Below are 24768 nucleotides of genomic sequence, written 5' to 3'. Positions count from 1 at the left end.
AAGGTTTTACATGAAAGAGTATTACTTCTAAATGTGTACTGCTATGGACATACTGTACTTTTTCTAAACTGATATACATTTTTACCAGATTAGATTTTGACACTCAGGATGTTTTTGATGCTGTCTATGTCATGAGGTTTTTATTTACGTTCTTTTAAAATAAACTATTATTCCAAGTGCTGGTTATGTACACTACATGACCAAAAGTATGTGGACACCTGCTTATCAAACATCTCATTCCAAATTCATGGGCATTAATATGGAGTTGGTCCCACCTTTGCTGATAAAGCAGCCTCCACTCTTCTGGGAAGGCTTTCCACTAGATATTGGAACATTGCTGCGGGGACTTGCTTCCATTCAGCCACAAGAGCATTAGTGAGGTCGTGCACTGATGTTGGGTGATTAGACCTGGCTCGCAATCGACGATCCTATTCATCCCAAAGGTGATCGATGGGGTTGAGGTCAGGACCGTGCAGGCAAGTCAAGTTCTTCCACACCGATCTCAACAAACCATTTCTATATGCACCTCACGTTGTGCACAGGGGCATTGTCATGCTGAAACAGGAAAGGGCCTTCCCCAAACTGTTGCCACAAAGTTGGAAGCACAGAATCATCTAGAATGTCATGTATGCTGTAGCATTACGATTTCCCTTCACTGGAACTAAGGGGTCTAACCCGAACCATGAAAAACAGCCCCAGACCATTATTCCTCCTCCACCAAACATTACAGTCGGCACTATGCATTGGGACAGGTAGCATTCTCCTGGCATCCACTAAACTCAGATTAGTCCGTCGCACTGCCTATCACGTTTCAGGAGAAGACCCAGATGCAGAGAGTGTCGAAGTAACAAAAGTTTATTACTAAGACAGGGGGGCAGGCAAACAACAGGTCAAGGGCAGGCAGAGGTCAGTAATCCAGATCAGAATCCAAAAGGTACAGAATGTCAGGCAGTCTCGGGTTCAGGGCAGGCAGAGGTCAACAATCCAGGGTGGTGTGACAATGGTACAGAATAGCAGGGAGGCTCAGCGTCAGGGCAGGCAGAGGTCACCAATCCAGGGTGGTGTGACAATGGTACACAACAGCAGGGAGGCTCAGCGTCAGGGCAGGCAGAGGTCAACAATCCAGGGTGGTGTGACAATGGTACAGAATAGCAGGGAGGCTCAGCGTCAGGGCAGGCAGAGGTCAACAATCCAGGGTGGTGTGACAATGGTACACAACAGCAGGGAGGCTCAGCGTCAGGGAAGGCAGAGGTCAACAATCCAGGGTGGTGTGACAATGGTACAGAACAGCAGGGAGGCTCAGCGTCAGGGCAGGCAGAGGTCAACAATCCAGGGTGGTGTGACAATGGTACAGAACAGCAGGGAGGCTCAGCGTCAGGGCAGGCAGAGGTCAACAATCCAGGGTGGTGTGACAATGGTACAGAACAGCAGGGAGGCTCAGCGTCAGGGCAGGCAGAATGGTCAAAACCGGTAAAAATAGAAAAAGACAGGAGCAAGTGGGAAAACGCTGGTAGGCTTGACGAACAAAACAAATTGGCAACAGACAAACAGACAATAAATACACTGGGGATAGTGGGGAAGATGGGTGACACCTGGAAGGGGGTGGAGACAAGCACAAAAACAGGTGAAACAGATCAGGGTTTGACACTGCCAGATGGTGAAGCATGATTCATCATTCCAGAGAACGTGTTTCCACTGTACCAGAATCCAATGGCAGCGAGTTTAACACCACTCCAGCCAACGCTTGACTTTGCGCTTGGTGATCTTAGGCTTAGCTCCCGACGAACAGTTATTGGGCTGACGTTGCTTCCAGAGGCAGTTTGGAACTTAGTAGTGAGTGTTGCAACTGAGGACAGACTCTTTTTTATGCGCTACGCACTTCAGCAATCGGCGGTCCCGTTCTGTGAGCTTCTGAGGCCTACCACTTTGCAGCTGAGCCAATGTTGCTCCTAGACATATCCACTTCACAATAACAGCACTTACAGTTGACCGGGGCAACTCTAGCTGGGCAGAAATTTGACGAACTGACTTGTTGGAAAGGTGGCATCCTATGATGGTGCCATGTTGAAAATCACTGACCTCTTCAGTAAGGCCATTCTACAGCCAATGTTTGTCTGTGGAGATTGCATGGCGGTGTGCTCGATTTTAGAAACCTGTCAGCAACGGGTCTGGCTGAAGTAGACAAATCCACTCATTTGAAGGAATGTCCACATACTTTTGCATAAACAGTGTATGTTTCACAAATAACCAGAAACACGTAGGAATCTGTTCTAAACATGTTTAACTTCATGCACATTCTATAAGTAGGTCCCTGTGTTTTACGCAGTCATGTGACAGTATCCTGTATTTTAAGCCTTATCCAGAAATAAGAATTCCACCAAAAATGAAATCAGTTGTCTGAGGATGGTGCTTAACCATCTGAAGGGAAAAGGAAAGGCGGCAGTCGAGTGTAAGCTTTAAATTAAAGGTTAGAATCCAGGCATGTCACATGACTGTGCACAACACCGGACCCTATAAAAAGTATATGAAAGTATATATAGATGGTCTATATAGAGAGGTTTTACCATACGTTCCACTATGCCTGTGTAGTGTGTAGTGACTCTGCACCTTACACATAGCACCTAATGAACATCTGTTGTCCCTCGCCCTCTGACGTTCTGATCTGGCTCTGGAAAACTGAAAATATTATATCCACCCCATATCCAGGTGTCTCTTCCAGCCTGAAGGAGAGTCTAATGAACTCGCACACTCCACGCGTAAACCACGACAGATAAGCATGACGGCAATGGCAACTACTGCATATGTCACTGTGGAAGTGCTAGGCCCAACCCTGCCCAGGAATAGCAATGCAATTCCATCAGTAGCCTTTATAGGGTGCGTCTCAAATGGCACCCTATTCCTATATAGTGCACTACTTTTAATGTCACGCCGAATATAGTGCCATTTCGGACGGACCCAGAGTCAATGCGGTCTTGCCCTGTGTATAAACCTTTACCCTTACCCTTCATAGCACGTCAATAGACGCGTTATCACAGCCAAACCAGTACTCATATATATCTTACAAATGCTGCAGAGCTATAAGGTTACCATACAGATGGGAAAGATGAGAGCCCTGTAAAGCTTCTATATTCACAAGCGGGATTTGGAAAGTGCTTTAACTGTTGATAATGGTAAAGATATGGCTATTTTTAGTGTGGTTGTTTTGTTCACACATTATTCTACCCAGACAATATCCACTTATAGTATTAGTCAAATAAGCAGTTTACAATAAACGTATTTGCCCTGTAGTTAATCAGTTTCCCATGAAATCTAAGTGTGGGCCAAATTACTAATTGGAATTTTTTAGTTTTGGAATGACTTGAAAAGTCTGGAGACAACATATATTACAGTACAACAATGCCCATTTCAATGTTACCGTCCCACTTTCGTCACATTTCAAACATTCGCTGAATCATACTGGACAAGTCCAAGCTATGTAAATCCTGTCTTGTCCATTTATCATGTAATTCCTATGACATCTCTTTGTATGTCTCCACTGTCTCTGTCTCACCTCCTCTGTTGTCATGTTTCCCTCTAACTTTCATGTCGGAAAATGTGTCATCTTCATGTCGTGTCATTTTTCTAATATGGCTACCATATTTAGGCAAATAAGGTTTTGCTTATTTCACTATACGTAAATGTGACTTGTTAAAATGCATAAAATGTTCTAGAAAATAATGAATCACCTCAAATGATCCATACAGTGCTTAATGTCTCATTTCCTTCAATCACTCTTTATCTTCATTTCACCTCATTACTTTTGAAATGGTAGCATTTCTTCTGTAAGTGATAGCTAAGTAATATGTGGCTTAGAAATGTTTCTCAATGAGCCTGCCTGTGGCGGTAAAAGGTTGTAGCTGCTGTAAGAAGCCAAAGCACCACCTTGTTTTCCAGCATGTGTGTGTTTGTGTGTCTTGTTTCTACAGACTGTAGTTGTAATCCCTATGGCTCAGACAGTGTTCGCTGTAATGGCACAGGATTTTGTAAATGTAAGGAGGGAACTACAGGGGCTAAGTGTCGAGATTGTCTGCCGGGATATTTGTGGGACAATGGCTGCAAATGTAAGTAGAACCATACCCCTATTCTTGTAACTTTGCCCGAACCCCGACGTGTACCTCTCGCTATCTCTCTACTGTATCTCTACCTCAATCTATTCTATCTCTCCTTCTATCTCTCTCCCTTTTTCTCCCCCGTACCATCTTATCTTATTCTCTACTTTCTACTTTTTCGCCACCACTGCATGGTTATGCAGGCATGTGCAGCTTTGAATGTCCCCACTCTTGCGGGGAGTAGGCCTATGGATTTAACCCTGACTAACGTTGACTAACCAGAAATTAGCCATTTTTCAATAATTTAAGACTCAAGTTTGTGAGGCTATAAATGCAGCGATTTAGACTTAAACCATTTTCTCTCAGCTTCTACTGGTAGATGTCGCTGAGTCCGTCAGGGAAGCAACCACGCTTTGCATTTTGGATGCTTCGTATTTAGTCATTCAGTGGCGTCAAAGAGCTGAAACGTACAACAGCTGAGCTAATATTGACTGGCTGGGGAGCTGTTTGAGCAGCCCTTTCCCTCTCTCCACCATAACTGTCTGTTTAATGCTCATGTCCAGATGATGATGGCCAATGCCAGAGGTGAGCTTTTGCACTGTTCAAAATGCTGTTTATCGCTCAAATTCCAGTATGTTGTCCCAATAGTTTCTATTTAGAGGCAAAAGTAGGGAAGGCATTGAACAGGTCAGTCTACTGTACTATTCTACTAATATAGAGTACCTGATACAATCGATGTGGGATTGCTGATCCACAGGCGTCATCAGCCAGGGCAACCTCTCACTGGTCGGTTCAACTCCTGACCTGGAACGTCCTCAAGATGGTGAGTTGACAGTAATTGGCCAGATCACTGCTCGCCTGTGGACGGCTTCCAGCTTGGTGCAGATCTTTTTCACCATAACCAACAGAATACCTTTTCAACAGCGCTTGCTAGGCGCTGTACCGCATATCTTCTATCCTTTGTTGCCCAGAGCAAAACTCAGTCTTCATGCTGATTGAGCAGGGAAACCACAGCAGCTAACTTCATCTGGGGCAGACACTTTTTGAGTGTTTAATTTAACACTATTTGAATTGAATTAACACAGGCGCTTTGGCTATGTACAACTGTGATGCGTGTATTATTCCATTGTTAAACGGATCCGAATTGTTATCCACTTGAATTGAATATCAAATGTGAGGTTCAATCCATGTGTAAATGGATGAAAGGAGAGGGATAAGTAGAAGATGCACTCTGAGGTCAGAGTGGATTAGACTGATGTATTCTGTGTACACATGGATGCACGTGGAGACAGACTGTTAATGAATACAGTTTATTAGAGTGACTGGCTGCATTCGCACCATCATGACTCCACGTTCACACATGCATGACGGGAGGTTTGAGCGCGGGTCGGCATGGAATGGAGAAGAGGAATTAACAGAGCGAGAGGAGGAGACGGGGAGATATGGACAAGCAACTTTGGTAGAGTACATGTATTACTTGCATTACATTGCTGAGAATTGTCTTAGTGAGAATGCTCTTTGTCCCTACTCAATAAAGCACGCAAGCTAGACACACATCACTGGTTTAGGCCTACGCACAATAATTATACACAGCTAGTGTGAAGAAATATCTCAGATAACTGTCTTTGACGCTGTACATGAGCAGTCATGCATGGCAATGAACAAACAACGGAGAGATGTATAATTGTTATATCAAAATCAAATACATTTTTATTGCTCACTTGCGCCGAATACAACAGGTGTAGACCTTACTGTGAAATTCTTACCTACAAGCCCTTAACCAACAACGCAATTCAAGAAACAGAGTTAAGAAAATATTTACTAAATAAAGTAGTGTATAAAATAAAAAGTAACGCAATAAAATAACAATAACGAGGCTATGTACAGGGGATACCGGTACAGAGTCAATGTGTGGGCGGGTACAGTTAGTCTAGGTAATTTGTACATGTACAATACCAGCCAAGTTTGGACACACCTACTCATTCCAGGGTTTTTGTTTATTTGTACTTTTTCTTTATTTTCTACATTGTAGAATAATAGTGAAGACATCAAAACTATGAAATAAGACATATGGAATCATGTAGTAACCAAAAAAGTGTTAAACAAATCAAATACATTTTATATTTGAGATTCTTCAAAGTAGCCACCGTTTGTATTGATGACAGTTTGCACACTCTTGGCATTCTCTCAACCAGCTTCATGAGGTATTCACCTGGAATGCATTTCAATTAACAGGTGATGAAACTGGCTATCATAAGGACCGCCACAGGAAAGGAAGACCCGGAGTTACCTCTGCTGCAGAGGATAAAATAATTAGAGTTAACTGCACCTCAGATTGCAACCCAAATAAATGCTTCACAGAGTTCAAGTAACAGACACATCTCAACATCAACTGTTCAGAGGAAACTGTGCGAATCAGGCCATCATGGTCGAATTGCTGCAAAGAAACCACTACTAAAGGACACCAATAAGAAGAAGAGACTTGCTTGGGCCAAGAAACACGAGCAATGGACATTAAACCAGTGGAAATCTGTCCATTGGTCTGACGAGTCCAAATTTGAGATATTTGGTTCCAACCGCATGTCTTTGTGAGACGCTTTGCTAGTGACGCTATCGTGATTTATTTAGAATTCAATGCGCATTTTACCAGCATGGCTACCACAGCGTTCTGCAGCGAAATGCCATCCCATCTGGTTTGTGCTTAGTGGGACTATCGTTTGTTATTCAACAGGACAATGACCAAAAACACACGTCCAGGTGATGGAGTGCTGCATCAGATGACATGGCCTTCACAATCACCCAATTGAGATGTTTTGGGATGAGTTGGACTGCAGAGTGAAGGAAAAGCAGCCAACAAGTGCTCAGCATATGTGGGAACTCCTTCTAGACTGTTGGAAAAGCATTCCTCGTGAAGCTGGAGAGAATGCCAAGACTGTGCAAAGCTGTTAGGCAACGGGTGGCTACTTTGAAGAATCTAAAATCTCAAATATATTTTCATTTGTTTAACACTTTTTTGGTTACAACATGATTCCATATGTGTTATTTCATAGTTTTGATGTCTTCTCTATTATTCTACAATGTAGAACATAGTAAAAAATTAGTTGGTGTGTCCAAACTTTTGACTGGTACTGTAAATAGGGGTAAAGTGACTATGCAGTAGGGGTACACTTTGTTGAGTATGTTTAACATAGCTATACAATTTAAATGCCGTAAAGCTTGATGTAGATCATTATCTAACTACATTACCCATTATAATGTAGTCTTACCAACATTACGCAATGTTGGTCTATACCTGGCTCTCCTCAGATATCACTCAATTGTACATGAATAGGACAGGCTCAATCTGTATGCAGACTGGAGCATGCAATTAAAACTCTAATCTCTGGCCAAATAGAGCCCGTTTCTTCAGAGGCACACCTAGCTCATTGGTTTCCTTCTCTAAATATTATCCCTCATATCAAAAGTAAACCCTATAAATCTCTGTTTATTCTCTGCGCAGGGTCTGTTTACTCTCAGGGAATGGTAAACGTGAGAGATTGGGAGGAACAGTGTGTGTTGATTGCATCCACCCCATCCCAATTATTGTTTACCTGTTCCTCCTGGACTGTCTCTTCAGCTTTAGTTGACCTGTTCCTCCTGGACTGTCTCTTCAGTTTTAGTTTACCTCTTCCACCTCGACTGTCTCTTCAGTCTTAGTTTACCTGTTCCTCCTGGGCTGTCTCTTCAGATTTAGTTTCTGTTCCCCCTCGACTGTCTCTTACGTTATAGTTTGCCTCTTCCTCCTCGACTGTCTCTTCAGTTTTAGTTGACCTCTTCCTCCTTGACTGTCTCTTCAGTTTCAGTTGACCTCTTCCTCCTTGACTGTATCTTCAGTTTTAGTTTACCTCTTCCTCCTCGAGATTCTCTGCAGATATAATTTACCTCTTCCTTCTCGACTGTCTCTTCAGTTATAGTTTACATCTTCCTCCTCGACTGTCTCTTCAGTTTTCGTTGACCAGTTTCTCCTCGACTGTCTCTTCAGTTTTAGTTTACATCTTCCTCCTCGACTGTCTCTTCAGTTTTAGTTGACCTCTTCCTCCTTGACTGTCTCTTCAGTTTCAGTTGACCTCTTCCTCCTTGACTGTATCTTCAGTTTTAGTTTACCTCTTCCTCCTCGAGATTCTCTTCAGTTATAATTTACCTCTTCCTTCTCGACTGTCTCTTCAGTTATAGTTTACATCTTCCTGCTCGACTGTCTCTTCAGTTTTCGTTGACCTGTTTCTCCTCGACTGTCTCTTCAGTTTTAGTTTACCTGTTCCTCCTCGACAGTCTCTTCAGTTTTAGTTTACCTGTTCCTCCTCGACTGTCTCTTCAGTTGTAGTTTACCTCTTCCTCCTCGAGATTCTCTTCAGTTATAATTTACCTCTTCCTTCTCGACTGTCTCTTCAGTTATAGTTTACATCTTCTTCCTCGACTGTCTCTTCAGTTTTAGTTTACCTTTTCGTCCTCGACTGTCTCTTCAGTTTTAGTTGACCTCTTCCTCCTCGACTGTCTCTTCAGTTTTAGTTTACATCTTCGTCCTCGACTGTCTCTTCAGTTTTAGTTGACTTCTTCCTCCTCGACTGTCTCTTCAGTTTTAGTTTACATCTTCGTTCTCGACTGTCTCTTCAGTTATAGTTGACCCGTTCCTCCGCGACTGTCTCTTCAGTTATAGATTACCTCTTCCTCCTCGACCGTCTCTTCAGTTTTAGTTTACATCTTCGTTCTCGACTGTCTCTTCAGTTATAGTTGACCTGTTCTTTCTCGACTGTCTCTTCAGTTTTAGTTGACCCGTTCCTCCGCGACTGTCTCTTCAGTTATAGATTACCTCTTCCTCCTCGACTGTCTCTTCAGTTTTCGTTCACCTGTTTCTCCTCGACTGTCTCTTCAGTTTTAGTTTACCTGTTCCTCTTCGACTGTCTCTTCAGTTTTAGTTTACCTGTTCCTCCTCGACTGTCTCTTCAGTTTTAGTTCACCTGTTTCTCCTCGACTGTCTCTTCAGTTTTAGTTTACCTGTTCCTCTTCGACTGTCTCTTCAGTTTTAGTTTACCTCTTCCTCCTCGAGATTCTCTTCAGTTATAATTTACCTCTTCCTTCTCGACTGTCTCTTCAGTTATAGTTTACATCTTCTTCCTCGATTGTCTCTTCAGTTTTCGTTGACCTGTTTCTCCTCGACTGTCTCTTCAGTTTTAGTTTACCTGTTCCTCCTCGACTGTCTCTTCAGTTTTAGTTTATCTATTCCCCTTCGACTGTTTCTTCAGTTATAGTTTACCTCTTCCTCCTCGACTGTCTCTTCAGTTTTAGTTGACCTCTTCCTCCTCGACTGTATCTTCGGTTTTAGTTTACCTCTTCCTCCTCGACTGTCTCTTCAGTTATAGTTGACCGCTTCCTCCTCGACTGTCTCTTCAGTTGTAGTTTCCATCTTCCTCCTCGACTGTCTCTTCAGTTTTCGTTGACCTGTTTCTCCTCGACTGTCTCTTCAGTTTTAGTTTACCTGTTCCTCCTCGACTGTCTCTTCAGTTTTAGTTTACCTGTTCCTCCTCGACTGTCTCTTCAGTTTTAGTTTACCTCTTCCTCCTCGAGATTCTCTTCAGTTATAATTTACCTCTTCCTTCTCGACTGTCTCTTCAGTTATAGTTTACATCTTCTTCCTCGACTGTCTCTTCAGTTTTAGTTTACCTTTTCGTCCTCGACTGTCTCTTCAGTTTTAGTTGACTTCTTCCTCCTCGACTGTCTCTTCAGTTTTAGTTTACATCTTCGTTCTCGACTGTCTCTTCAGTTTTCGTTGACCTGTTTCTCCTCGACTGTCTCTTCAGTTTTAGTTTACCTGTTCCTCTTCGACTGTCTCTTCAGTTTTAGTTTACCTGTTCCTCCTCGACTGTCTCTTCAGTTTTAGTTTACCTCTTCCTCCTCGAGATTCTCTTCAGTTATAATTTACCTCTTCCTTCTCGACTGTCTCTTCAGTTATAGTTTACATCTTCTTCCTCGACTGTCTCTTCAGTTTTCGTTGACCTGTTTCTCCTCGACTGTCTCTTCAGTTTTAGTTTACCTGTTCCTCCTCGACTGTCTCTTCAGTTTTAGTTTATCTATTCCCCTTCGACTGTTTCTTCAGTTATAGTTTACCTCTTCCTCCTCGACTGTCTCTTCAGTTTTAGTTGACCTCTTCCTCCTCGACTGTATCTTCGGTTTTAGTTTACCTCTTCCTCCTCGACTGTCTCTTCAGTTATAGTTGACCGCTTCCTCCTCGACTGTCTCTTCAGTTGTAGTTTACCTCTTCCTTCTCGACTGTCTCTTCAGTTTTAGTTGACCTTTCTCCTCGACTGTCTCTTCAGTTATAGTTTATCTATTCCCCTTCGACTGTTTCTTCAGTTATAGTTTACCTCTTCCTCCTCGACTGTCTCTTCAGTTATAGTTTATCTATTCCCCTTCGACTGTTTCTTCAGTTTTAGTTTACCTGTTCTTCCTCTACTGTCTCTTCAGTTTTAGTTTACATCTTCGTCCTCGACTGTCTCTTCAGTTTTAGTTGACTTCTTCCTCCTCGACTGTCTCTTCAGTTTTAGTTTACATCTTCGTTCTCGACTGTCTCTTCAGTTATAGTTGACCCGTTCCTCCGCGACTGTCTCTTCAGTTATAGATTACCTCTTCCTCCTCGACTGTCTCTTCAGTTTTAGTTTACATCTTCGTTCTCGACTGTCTCTTCAGTTATAGTTGACCTGTTCTTTCTCGACTGTCTCTTCAGTTTTAGTTGACCCGTTCCTCCGCGACTGTCTCTTCAGTTATAGATTACCTCTTCCTCCTCGACTGTCTCTTCAGTTATAGTTTACATCTTCGTTCTCGACTGTCTCTTCAGTTATAGTTGACCTGTTCTTTCTCGACTGTCTCTTCAGTTTTAGTTGACCCGTTCCTCCGCGACTGTCTCTTCAGTTATAGATTACCTCTTCCTCCTCGACTGTCTCTTCAGTTTTCGTTCACCTGTTTCTCCTCGACTGTCTCTTCAGTTTTAGTTTACCTGTTCCTCTTCGACTGTCTCTTCAGTTTTAGTTTACCTGTTCCTCCTCGACTGTCTCTTCAGTTTTAGTTTACCTCTTCCTCCTCGAGATTCTCTTCAGTTATAATTTACCTCTTCCTTCTCGACTGTCTCTTCAGTTATAGTTTACATCTTCTTCCTCGATTGTCTCTTCAGTTTTCGTTGACCTGTTTCTCCTCGACTGTCTCTTCAGTTTTAGTTTACCTGTTCCTCCTCGACTGTCTCTTCAGTTTTAGTTTATCTATTCCCCTTCGACTGTTTCTTCAGTTATAGTTTACCTCTTCCTCCTCGACTGTATCTTCGGTTTTAGTTTACCTCTTCCTCCTCGACTGTCTCTTCAGTTATAGTTGACCGCTTCCTCCTCGACTGTCTCTTCAGTTGTAGTTTACATCTTCCTCCTCGACTGTCTCTTCAGTTTTCGTTGACCTGTTTCTCCTCGACTGTCTCTTCAGTTTTAGTTTACCTGTTCCTCCTCGACTGTCTCTTCAGTTTTAGTTTACCTGTTCCTCCTCGACTGTCTCTTCAGTTTTAGTTTACCTCTTCCTCCTCGAGATTCTCTTCAGTTATAATTTACCTCTTCCTTCTCGACTGTCTCTTCAGTTATAGTTTACATCTTCTTCCTCGACTGTCTCTTCAGTTTTAGTTTACCTTTTCGTCCTCGACTGTCTCTTCAGTTTTAGTTGACCTCTTCCTCCTCGACTGTCTCTTCAGTTTTAGTTTACATCTTCGTCCTCGACTGTCTCTTCAGTTTTAGTTTACATCTTCGTTCTCGACTGTCTCTTCAGTTATAGTTGACCTGTTCTTTCTCGACTGTCTCTTCAGTTTTAGTTGACCTGTTCTTTCTCGACTGTCTCTTCAGTTTTAGTTGACCCGTTCCTCCGCGACTGTCTCTTCAGTTATAGATTACCTCTTCCTCCTCGACTGTCTCTTCAGTTTTAGTTTACATCTTCGTTCTCGACTGTCTCTTCAGTTATAGTTGACCTGTTCTTTCTCGACTGTCTCTTCAGTTTTAGTTGACCCGTTCCTCCGCGACTGTCTCTTCAGTTATAGATTACCTCTTCCTCCTCGACTGTCTCTTCAGTTTTCGTTGACCTGTTTCTCCTCGACTGTCTCTTCAGTTTTAGTTTACCTGTTCCTCTTCGACTGTCTCTTCAGTTTTAGTTTACCTGTTCCTCCTCGACTGTCTCTTCAGTTTTAGTTTACCTCTTCCTCCTCGAGATTCTCTTCAGTTTTAGTTGACCTCTTCCTCCTCGACTGTCTCTTCAGTTTTAGTTTACATCTTCGTCCTCGACTGTCTCTTCAGTTTTAGTTTACATCTTCGTTCTCGACTGTCTCTTCAGTTATAGTTGACCTGTTCTTTCTCGACTGTCTCTTCAGTTTTAGTTGACCTGTTCTTTCTCGACTGTCTCTTCAGTTTTAGTTGACCTGTTCTTTCTCGACTGTCTCTTCAGTTTTAGTTGACCCGTTCCTCCGCGACTGTCTCTTCAGTTATAGATTACCTCTTCCTCCTCGACTGTCTCTTCAGTTTTAGTTTACATCTTCGTTCTCGACTGTCTCTTCAGTTATAGTTGACCTGTTCTTTCTCGACTGTCTCTTCAGTTTTAGTTGACCCGTTCCTCCGCGACTGTCTCTTCAGTTATAGATTACCTCTTCCTCCTCGACTGTCTCTTCAGTTTTAGTTTACATCTTCGTTCTCGACTGTCTCTTCAGTTATAGTTTACCTGTTCTTTCTCGACTGTCTCTTCAGTTTTAGTTGACCCGTTCCTCCGCGACTGTCTCTTCAGTTATAGATTACCTCTTCCTCCTCGACTGTCTCTTCAGTTTTAGTTTACATCTTCGTTCTCGACTGTCTCTTCAGTTATAGTTTACCTGTTCTTTCTCGACTGTCTCTTCAGTTTTAGTTGACCCGTTCCTCTGCGACTGTCTCTTCAGTTATAGATTACCTCTTCCTCCTCGACTGTCTCTTCAGTTTTCGTTGACCTGTTTCTCCTCGACTGTCTCTTCAGTTTTAGTTTACCTGTTCCTCTTCGACTGTCTCTTCAGTTTTAGTTTACCTGTTCCTCCTCGACTGTCTCTTCAGTTTTAGTTTACCTCTTCCTCCTCGAGATTCTCTTCAGTTATAATTTACCTCTTCCTTCTCGACTGTCTCTTCAGTTATAGTTTACATCTTCTTCCTCGACTGTCTCTTCAGTTTTCGTTGACCTGTTTCTCCTCGACTGTCTCTTCAGTTTTAGTTTACCTGTTCCTCCTCGACTGTCTCTTCAGTTTTAGTTTATCTATTCCCCTTCGACTGTTTCTTCAGTTATAGTTTACCTCTTCCTCCTCGACTGTCTCTTCAGTTTTAGTTGACCTCTTCCTCCTCGACTGTATCTTCGGTTTTAGTTTACCTCTTCCTCCTCGACTGTCTCTTCAGTTATAGTTGACCGCTTCCTCCTCGACTGTCTCTTCAGTTGTAGTTTACCTCTTCCTTCTCGACTGTCTCTTCAGTTTTAGTTGACCTTTCTCCTCGACTGTCTCTTCAGTTATAGTTTATCTATTCCCCTTCGACTGTTTCTTCAGTTATAGTTTACCTCTTCCTCCTCGACTGTCTCTTCAGTTATAGTTTATCTATTCCCCTTCGACTGTTTCTTCAGTTTTAGTTTACCTGTTCTTCCTCTACTGTCTCTTCAGTTTTAGTTGACCTCTTCCTCCTCGACTGTCTCTTCAGTTTTAGTTTACATCTTCGTCCTCGACTGTCTCTTCAGTTTTAGTTGACTTCTTCCTCCTCGACTGTCCCTTCAGTTTTAGTTTACATCTTCGTTCTCGACTGTCTCTTCAGTGATAGTTGACCTGTTCTTTCTCGACTGTCTCTTCAGTTTTAGTTGACCTGTTCTTTCTCGACTGTCTCTTCAGTTTTAGTTGACCCGTTCCTCCGCGACTGTCTCTTCAGTTATAGATTACCTCTTCCTCCTCGACTGTCTCTTCAGTTTTAGTTTACATCTTCGTTCTCGACTGTCTCTTCAGTTATAGTTGACCTGTTCTTTCTCGACTGTCTCTTCAGTTTTAGTTGACCCGTTCCTCCGCGACTGTCTCTTCAGTTATAGATTACCTCTTCCTCCTCGACTGTCTCTTCAGTTTTAGTTTACATCTTCGTTCTCGACTGTCTCTTCAGTTATAGTTGACCTGTTCTTTCTCGACTGTCTCTTCAGTTTTAGTTGACCCGTTCCTCCGCGACTGTCTCTTCAGTTATAGATTACCTCTTCCTCCTCGACTGTCTCTTCAGTTTTCGTTGACCTGTTTCTCCTCGACTGTCTCTTCAGTTTTAGTTTAACTGTTCCTCTTCGACTGTCTCTTCAGTTTTAGTTTACCTGTTCCTCCTCGACTGTCTCTTCAGTTTTAGTTTACCTCTTCCTCCTCGAGATTCTCTTCAGTTATAATTTACCTCTTCCTTCTCGACTGTCTCTTCAGTTATAGTTTACATCTTCTTCCTCGACTGTCTCTTCAGTTTTCGTTGACCTGTTTCTCCTCGACTGTCTCTTCAGTTTTAGTTTACCTGTTCCTCCTCGACTGTCTCTTCAGTTTTAGTTGACCTCTTCCTCCTCGACTGTATCTTTGGTTTTAGTTTACCTCTTCCTCCTCGACTGTCTCTTCAGTTATAGTTGACCGCTTCCTCCTCGACTGTCTCTTCAGTTGTAGTTTACCTCTTCCTTCTCGACTGTCTCTTCAGTTTTAGTTGACCTTTCTCCTCGACTGTCTCTTCAGTTATAGTTTATCTATTCCCCTTCGACTGTTTCTTCAGTTTTAGTTTACCTGTTCTTCCTCTACTGTCTTTTCAGTTTTAGATGACCTGTTCCTCCTCGACTGTCTCTTCAGTTTTAGTTTACCTCTTCCTCCTCGACTGTCTCTTCAGTTTTAGTTTACATCTTCGTCCTCGACTGTCTCTTCAGTTATAGTTTACATCTTCTTCCTCGACTGTCTCTTCAGTTTTAGTTGACCTCTTCCTCCTCGACTGTCTCTTCAGTTTTAGTTTACATCTTCGTCCTCGACCGTCTTTTCAGTTTTAGTTGACCTTTCTCCTCGACTGTCTCTTCAGTTATAGTTGATCTATTCCCCTTCGACTGTTTCTTCAGTTATAGTTTACCTCTTCCTCCTCGACTGTCTCTTCAGTTATAGTTTATCTATTCCCCTTCGACTGTTTCTTCAGTTTTAGTTGACCTCTTCCTCCTCGACTGTCTCTTCAGTTTTACGAAGATGTAAACTAAAACTGAAGAAACAGTCGAAGGGGAATAGATAAACTAAAACTGAAGAGACAGTCGAGGAGGAACAGGTAAACTATAACTGAAGAGACAGTCGAGGAGAATGGTCAACTAAAACTGAAGAGACAGTCGAGGACGAAGACGGAAACTATAACTGAAGAGACAGTCGAGAAGGAAGAGGTAAACTACAACTGAAGAGACAGTCGAGGAGGAAGAGGTCAACTATAACTGAAGAGACAGTCGAGGAGGAAGAGGTAAACTAAAACTGGAGAGACAGTTGAGGAGAAACAGGTCAACGAAAACTGAAGAGACAGTCGAGGAAGAAGATGTAAACTATAACTGAAGAGACAGTCGAGAAGGAAGAGGTAAATTACAACTGAAGAGAATCTCGAGGAGGAAGAGGTAAACTATAACTGAAGAAATAGTCGAGGACGAAGATGTAAACTAAAACTGAAGAGACAGTCGAGGAGGAAGAGGTCAACTAAAACTGAAGAAACAGTCGAGGAGGAAGAGGTAAACTATAACTGAAGAGAGAGTCGAGGAGGAACGGGTCAACTAAAACTGAAGAGACAGTCGAGAAAGAACAGGTCAACTAAAACTGAAGAGACAGTCGAGAAGGAAGAGGTAAATTATAACTGAAGAGAATCTCGAGGAGGAAGAGGTAAACTATAACTGAAGAGACAGTAGAGGAGGAAGAGGTAAACTAAAACTGAAAAGACAGTAGAGGAAGAACAGGTAAACTAAAACTGAAGAAACAGTCGAAGGGGAATAGATAAACTAAAACTGGAGACAGTTGAGGACGAAGATGTAAACTAAAACTGAAGAGACAGTCGAGGAGGAACAGGTAAACTAAAACTGAAGAGAATCGAGGAGGAAGAGGTAAACTAAAACTGAAGAGACAGTCGAGGAGGAAGAGGTAATCTATAACTGAAGAGACAGTCGCGGAGGAACGGGTCAACTAAAACTGAAGAGACAGTCGAGAAAGAACAGGTCAACTATAACTGAAGAGACAGTCGAGAACTAAGATGTAAACTAGTTTACCTCTTCCTCCTCGACTGTCTCTTCAGTTTTAGTTTACCTGTTCCTCCTCGACTGTCTCTTCAGTTTTAGTTGACCTCTTCCCCGTTGACTGTCTCTTCAGTTTTAGTTTACGTCTTCCTCCTCGACTGTCTCTTCAGTTTTAGTTGAACTCTTCCTCCTCGACTGTATCTTCGGTTTCAGTTTACCTCTTCCTCCTCGACTGTCTCTTCAGTTATAGTTGACCTCTTCCTCCTCGACTGTCTCTTCAGTTGTAGTTTACCTCTTCCTTCTCGACTGTCTCTTCAGTTGTAGTTTACCTCTTCCTTCTCGACTGTCTCTTCAGTTATGTTACGCACGCCTCTATGAAGAGGGAACGCAACAACCTGCTACAATTAAACTCTCCGTGAAGTGAAAAAGGTATGGACTGTAGGTGCAAGTAAGAATGACAACAGGCAGAATGTGGTACCGTTTACAAGGACTTTATTCCTTTACACGGTAATATGGGGAAAAGGGGCTGGACGGAACCAAAGCAAAGAAAGTAAATCTCAAAGTCCCCCCCTCTCCTATCTTACCTGCCTACCCACTACTTACCTAATTTAGCACCACCTGGTGCCCTAACCAAAATACAGGGGGTGGTCCGCCCAGGTCTTACCTAGTGTGCCTAGACAGCGAATATGCTACGGGTATATGTATGCCCGCGGGCCTCTTGCCTAAGCACTCCCTAGGTGCCTTCCACTTCCCCCCTGGGAACAAATGAAACAGAATATTAAACAATTTCACAAACAAACTAAGAAACAAAGGACATCAAATACGCTCTATCTGAGCAACAAACTCACAAAACATATCAACTCTCAGCAATGAACTCCCAGCAAAATCAACCTCTATCAAAATATCTCTGCAATGACCTCCCAGAAAATCTCTCTACAAAAAGATCTCCCTCCTGAACAGAACACTGGCTTTTATATAGCGTCAGAAGGAATGGGTAATTGGAGACAGCTGCGTCTTGACGAGGGGGCGGGGTCAGCTCTCCAATTAGCCATGGAGTCGACCAATCAGCTGCTTGAGGGATTTCAGGAAGCCATTTCCTGAAATAAACACATGCAAATATACAAACTACAATACATAAACTGGGGAACGTAACAAGTTATAGTTTCCGTCTTCGTCCTCGACTGTCTCTTCAGTTTTAGTTGACCATTCTCCTCGACTGTGTCTTCAGTTATGGTTTACCTGTTCCTCCTCGACTGTCTCTTCAGTTTTAGTTTATCTATTCCCCTTCGACTGTTTCTTCAGTTATAGTTTACCTCTTCCTCCTCGACTGTCTCTTCAGTTGTAGTTTACCTCTTCCTTCTCGACTGTCTCTTCAGTTATAGTTTACCTCTTCCTTCTCGACTGTCTCTTCAGTTATAGTTTCCGTCTTCGTCCTCGACTGTCTCTTCAGTTTTAGTTGACCTTTCTCCTCGACTGTCTCTTCAGTTATAGTTTACCTGTTCCTCCTCGACTGTCTCTTCAGTTTTAGTTTACCACTTCCTCCTCGACTGTCTCTTCAGTTATAGTTGACCTCTTCCTCCTCGACTGTCTCTTCAGTTTTAGTTGACCTCTTCCCCGTTGACTGTCTCTTCAGTTTTAGTTTACCTCTTCCTCCTCGACTGTCTCTTCAGTTTTAGTTTACCTGTTCCTCCTCGACTGTCTCTTCTGTTATAGTTTACCTTTCTCCTCGACTGTCTCTTCAGTTATAGTTTACCTGTTCCTCCTGGACTGTCTCTTCTGTTATAGTTTACCTCTTCCTCCTCGACTGTCTCTTCAGTTATAGTTTACCTCTTCCTCCTCGACTGTCTCTTCAGTTTTAGTTTACCTGTTCCTCCTCGACTGTCTCTTCTGTTATAGTTTACCTGTTCCTCCTCGACTGTCTCTTCAGTTTTAGTTTACCACTTCCTCCTCGACTGTCTCTTCAGTTATAGTTGACCTCTTCCTCCTCGACTGTCTCTTCAGTTTTAGTTGACCTCTTCCCCGTTGACTGTCTCTTCAGTTTTAGTTTACCTCTTCCTCCTCGACTGTCTCTTCAGTTTTAGTTTACCTGTTCCTCCTCGACTGTCTCTTCTGTTATAGTTTACCTCTTCCTCCTCGACTGTCTCTTCAGTTGTAGTTTACCTCTTCCTTCTCGACTGTCTCTTCAGTTTTAGTTGACCTTTCTCCTCGACTGTCTCTTCAGTTATAGTTTACCTGTTCCTCCTCGACTGTCTCTTCAGTTTTAGTTTACCTCTTCCACCTCGACTGTCTCTTCAGTTATGGTTTACCTCTTCCTCCTCGACTGTGTCTTCAGTTGTAGTTTACCTCTTCCTTCTCGACTGTCTCTTCAGTTATAGTTTCCGTCTTCGTCCTCGACTGTCTCTTCAGTTTTAGTTGACCTTTCTCCTCGACTGTCTCTTCAGTTATAGTTTACCTGTTCCTCCTCGACTGTCTCTTCTGTTATAGTTTATCTGTTCCTCCTCGACTGTCTCTTCAGTTGTAGTTTACCTCTTCCACCTCGACTGTCTATTCTGTTATAGTTTACCTGTTCCTCCTCGACTGTCTCTTCAGTTATAGTTTACCTCTTCCTCCTCGACTGTCTCTTCAGTTGTAGTTCACCTCTTCCTCCTCGACTGTCTCTTCAGTTATAGTTTACCTGTTCCTCCTCGACTGTCTCTTCAGTTTTAGTTTACCTGTTCCTCCTGGACTGTCTCTTCTGTTATAGTTGACCTTTCTCCTCGACTGTCTCTTCAGTTATAGTTTACCTGTTCCTCCTCGACTGTCTCTTCAGTTTTAGTTTACATCTTCGTCCTCGACTGTCTCTTCAGTTATAGTTGATCTGTTCTTCCTCGACTGTCTCTTCAGTTATAGTTTACCTCTTCCTCCTCGACTGTCTCTTCAGTTTCAGTTTACCTCTTCCTCCTCGACTGTCTCTTCAGTTTCAGTTTACCTCTTCCTCCTCAACTGTCTCTTCAGTTGTAGTTTACCTCTTCCTTCTCGACTGTCTCTTCAGTTATAGTTTACCTCTTCCTCCTCGACTGTCTCTTCAGTTTCAGTTTACCACTTCCTCCTCGACTGTCTCTTCAGTTTTAGTTTACCTCTTCCTCCTCGACTGTCTCTTCAGTTATAGTTTACCTGTTCCTCCTCGACTGTCTCTTCAGTTTTAGTTTATCTATTCCCCTTCGACTGTTTCTTCAGTTATAGTTTACCTCTTCCTCCTCGACTGTCTCTTCAGTTGTAGTTTACCTCTTCCTTCTCGACTGTCTCTTCAGTTATAGTTTACCTCTTCCTTCTCGACTGTCTCTTCAGTTATAGTTTCCGTCTTCGTCCTCGACTGTCTCTTCAGTTTTAGTTGACCTTTCTCCTCGACTGTCTCTTCAGTTACAGTTTACCTGTTCCTCCTGGACTGTCTCTTCTGTTATAGTTTACCTCTTCCTCCTCGACTCTCTTCAGTTTTAGTTTACCTGTTCCTCCTCGACTGTCTCTTCTGTTATAGTTTACCTGTTCCTCCTCGACTGTCTCTTCAGTTTTAGTTTACCACTTCCTCCTCGACTGTCTCTTCAGTTATAGTTGACCTCTTCCTCCTCGACTGTCTCTTCAGTTTGAGTTGACCTCTTCCCCGTTGACTGTCTCTTCAGTTTTAGTTTACCTCTTCCTCCTCGACTGTCTCTTCAGTTTTAGTTGACCTCTTCCTCCTCGACTGTATCTTCGGTTTTAGTTTACCTCTTCCTCTTCGACTGTCTCTTCAGTTATAGTTGACCTCTTCCTCCTCGACTGTCTCTTCAGTTGTAGTTTACCTCTTCCTTCTCAACTGTCTCTTCAGTTATAGTTTCCGTCTTCGTCCTCGACTGTTTCTTCAGTTTTAGTTGACCATTCTCCTCGACTGTCTCTTCAGTTGTACTTTACCTCTTCCTTCTCAACTGTCTCTTCAGTTATAGTTTCCGTTGTGGCAAAGAAGGGGGTCGAGTGATAAGTGGCAGATATGTGAGAGCAGAACTAATAAACGGGCTCTGCCCGATCACTAAAATGGCCACCCCTGTCAGAACTACAGATCACAAAATGGCCGACCGCCAAAACTACAAGTCCCAGAAGCAAGGGGAACCCTCAGAAGGTGGAGCCGACTCACAGATAAAGGGTCAAGAAAAACCAGGAAGAGGAAGAGAGAGTGCTGGAAGGAGCTATGAACAATAGAGAAAGAGACTATAGAGATTGGCTGGATTTACCGTGTATGAGCTGGATTGTTTTGGATTTACCTGTTGGCGTTTGGACCTGGACCTACCGAGAACCCGATTCGTGTACCGAACCCTGCTATCCTTGACCTCGCCTACGGCCTGGGTGGACCAGGACGGAGAAACAAACACACAGGTACTGTCCTGTTCGAAAGAACTCTCATTCTTGGGTGATTTGGTGACAGTTTACCACTTAGTTTGTGACAAACGCTCCTAACCTTGAAGAGGTTTGCCACACCGTCGTCGTCCTCGACTGTCTCTTCAGTTTTAGTTGACCTTTCTCCTCGACTGTCTCTTCAGTTATAGTTTACCTGTTCCTCCTGGACTGTCTCTTCTGTTATAGTTTACCACTTCCTCCTCGACTGTCTCTTCTGTTATAGTTTACCTGTTCCTCCTCGACTGTCTCTTCAGTTTTAGTTTACCACTTCCTCCTCGACTGTCTCTTCAGTTATAGTTGACCTCTTCCTCCTCGACTGTCTCTTCAGTTTTAGTTGACCTCTTCCCCGTTGACTGTCTCTTCAGTTTTAGTTTACCTCTTCCTCCTCGACTGTCTCTTCAGTTTTAGTTTACCTGTTCCTCCTCGACTGTCTCTTCTGTTATAGTTTACCTTTCTCCTCGACTGTCTCTTCAGTTATAGTTTACCTGTTCCTCCTGGACTGTCTCTTCTGTTATAGTTTACCTCTTCCTCCTCGACTGTCTCTTCAGTTATAGTTTACCTCTTCCTCCTCGACTGTCTCTTCAGTTTTAGTTTACCTGTTCCTCCTCGACTGTCTCTTCTGTTATAGTTTACCTGTTCCTCCTCGACTGTCTCTTCAGTTATAGTTGACCTCTTCCTCCTCGACTGTCTCTTCAGTTTTAGTTGACCTCTTCCCCGTTGACTGTCTCTTCAGTTTTAGTTTACCTCTTCCTCCTCGACTGTCTCTTCAGTTTTAGTTTACCTGTTCCTCCTCGACTGTCTCTTCTGTTATAGTTTACCTCTTCCTCCTCGACTGTCTCTTCAGTTGTAGTTTACCTCTTCCTTCTCGACTGTCTCTTCAGTTTTAGTTGACCTTTCTCCTCGACTGTCTCTTCAGTTATAGTTTACCTGTTCCTCCTCGACTGTCTCTTCAGTTTTAGTTTACCTCTTCCACCTCGACTGTCTCTTCAGTTATGGTTTACCTCTTCCTCCTCGACTGTGTCTTCAGTTGTAGTTTACCTCTTCCTTCTCGACTGTCTCTTCAGTTATAGTTTCCGTCTTCGTCCTCGACTGTCTCTTCAGTTTTAGTTGACCTTTCTCCTCGACTGTCTCTTCAGTTATAGTTTACCTGTTCCTCCTCGATTGTCTCTTCTGTTATAGTTTATCTGTTCCTCCTCGACTGTCTCTTCAGTTGTAGTTTACCTCTTCCACCTCGACTGTCTATTCTGTTATAGTTTACCTGTTCCTCCTCGACTGTCTCTTCAGTTATAGTTTACCTCTTCCTCCTCGACTGTCTCTTCAGTTGTAGTTCACCTCTTCCTCCTCGACTGTCTCTTCAGTTATAGTTTACCTGTTCCTCCTCGACTGTCTCTTCAGTTTTAGTTTACCTGTTCCTCCTGGACTGTCTCTTCTGTTATAGTTGACCTTTCTCCTCGACTGTCTCTTCAGTTATAGTTTACCTGTTCCTCCTCGACTGTCTCTTCAGTTTTAGTTTACATCTTCGTCCTCGACTGTCTCTTCAGTTATAGTTGATCTGTTCTTCCTCGACTGTCTCTTCAGTTATAGTTTACCTCTTCCTCCTCGACTGTCTCTTCAGTTTCAGTTTACCTCTTCCTCCTCGACTGTCTCTTCAGTTTCAGTTTACCTCTTCCTCCTCAACTGTCTCTTCAGTTGTAGTTTACCTCTTCCTTCTCGACTGTCTCTTCAGTTATAGTTTACCTCTTCCTCCTCGACTGTCTCTTCAGTTTCAGTTTACCACTTCCTCCTCGACTGTCTCTTCAGTTTTAGTTTACCTCTTCCTCCTCGACTGTCTCTTCAGTTTTAGTTGACCTCTTCCTCCTCGACTGTGTCTTCAGTTTTAGTTGACCTCTTCCTCCTCGACTGTGTCTTCAGTTGTAGTTTACCTCTTCCTTCTCGACTGTCTCTTCAGTTATAGTTTCCGTCTTCGTCCTCGACTGTCTCTTCAGTTTTAGTTGACCTTTCTCCTCGACTGTCTCTTCAGTTATAGTTTACCTGTTCCTCCTCGACTGTCTCTTCAGTTTTAGCTTATCTATTCCCCTTCGACTGTTTCTTCAGTTTTAGTTTACGTGTTCTTCCTCTACTGTCTTTTCAGTTTTAGATTACCTGTTCCTCCTCGACTGTCTCTTCAGTTTTAGTTGACCTCTTCCTACTCGACTGTCTCTTCAGTTTTAGGTTACATCTTCGTCCTCGGCTGTCTCTTCAGTTATAGTTGATCTGTTCTTCCTCGGCTGTCTCTTCAGTTTTAGTTGACCCGTTCCTCCTCGACTGTCTCTTCAGTTATAGTTTACCTCTTCCTCCTCGACTGTCTCTTCAGTTGTAGTTCACCTCTTCCTCCTCGACTGTCTCTTCAGTTATAGTTTACCTGTTCCTCCTCGACTGTCTCTTCAGTTTTAGTTTACCTGTTCCTCCTGGACTGTCTCTTCTGTTATAGTTGACCTTTCTCCTCGACTGTCTCTTCAGTTATAGTTTACCTGTTCCTCCTCGACTGTCTCTTCAGTTTTAGTTTACATCTTCGTCCTCGACTGTCTCTTCAGTTATAGTTGATCTGTTCTTCCTCGACTGTCTCTTCAGTTATAGTTTACCTCTTCCTCCTCGACTGTCTCTTCAGTTTCAGTTTACCTCTTCCTCCTCGACTGTCTCTTCAGTTTCAGTTTACCTCTTCCTCCTCAACTGTCTCTTCAGTTGTAGTTTACCTCTTCCTTCTCGACTGTCTCTTCAGTTATAGTTTACCTCTTCCTCCTCGACTGTCTCTTCAGTTTCAGTTTACCACTTCCTCCTCGACTGTCTCTTCAGTTTTAGTTTACCTCTTCCTCCTCGACTGTCTCTTCAGTTTTAGTTGACCTCTTCCTCCTCGACTGTGTCTTCAGTTTTAGTTGACCTCTTCCTCCTCGACTGTGTCTTCAGTTGTAGTTTACCTCTTCCTTCTCGACTGTCTCTTCAGTTATAGTTTCCGTCTTCGTCCTCGACTGTCTCTTCAGTTTTAGTTGACCTTTCTCCTCGACTGTCTCTTCAGTTATAGTTTACCTGTTCCTCCTCGACTGTCTCTTCAGTTTTAGCTTATCTATTCCCCTTCGACTGTTTCTTCAGTTTTAGTTTACGTGTTCTTCCTCTACTGTCTTTTCAGTTTTAGATTACCTGTTCCTCCTCGACTGTCTCTTCAGTTTTAGTTGACCTCTTCCTACTCGACTGTCTCTTCAGTTTTAGGTTACATCTTCGTCCTCGGCTGTCTCTTCAGTTATAGTTGATCTGTTCTTCCTCGGCTGTCTCTTCAGTTTTAGTTGACCCGTTCCTCCTCGACTGTCTCTTCAGTTATAGTTTACCTCTTCCTCCTCGACTGTCTCTTCAGTTTTAGTTTACCTCTTCCACCTCGACTGTCTCTTCTGTTATAGTTTACCTCTTCCTCCTCGACTGTCTCTTCAGTTGTAGTTCACCTCTTCCTCCTGGACTGTCTCTTCAGTTTTAGTTGACCTGTTCCTCCTCGACTGTCTCTTCAGTTATTTTTTACCTCTTCCTCCTCGACTGTCTCTTCAGTTATAGTTTACCTCTTCCTCCTCGACTGTCTCTTCAGTTATAGTTTACCTCTTCCTCCTCGACTGTCTCTTCAGTTATAGTTTACCTCTTCCTCCTCGACTGTCTCTTCAGTTTTAGTTTACCTGTTCCTCCTCGACTGTCTCTTCAGTTATGGTTTACCTCTTCCTCCTCGACCTTGTCTTCAGTTGTAGTTTACCTCTTCCTTCTCGACTGTCTCTTCAGTTATAGTTTCCGTCTTCGTCCTCGACTGTCTCTTCAGTTTTAGTTGACCTTTCTCCTCGACTGTCTCTTCAGTTATAGTTTACCTCTTCCTCCTCGACTGTCTCTTCAGTTTCAGTTTACCTCTTCCACCTCGACTGTCTCTTCAGTTATGGCTTACCTCTTCCTCCTCGACTGTGTCTTCAGTTGTAGTTTACCT

General features: G+C 43.1%; 1 protein-coding gene across 2 annotated transcripts in view; it reads left to right on the top strand.

Moving 5' to 3' along the window:
* Positions 1–24768, top strand: part of ntng1a (netrin g1a) — a 287611-nt gene that overhangs the window by 211143 nt on the left and 51700 nt on the right. For both annotated transcript variants that reach the window (XM_065007088.1, XM_065007089.1), the window contains exon 8: positions 3966–4100. In XM_065007088.1, coding sequence (XP_064863160.1) covers positions 3966–4100 — 135 coding nt within the window. The remainder of the gene's footprint in view (positions 1–3965; positions 4101–24768) is intronic.

Source organism: Oncorhynchus nerka, linkage group LG22 (assembly GCF_034236695.1).
Source record: "Oncorhynchus nerka isolate Pitt River linkage group LG22, Oner_Uvic_2.0, whole genome shotgun sequence".
Classification (NCBI taxonomy): Eukaryota; Metazoa; Chordata; class Actinopteri; order Salmoniformes; family Salmonidae; genus Oncorhynchus; species Oncorhynchus nerka.
The sequence above is the reverse complement of the archived record's forward strand: the minus strand, read 5'-3'. Positions and strand labels throughout refer to the sequence as shown.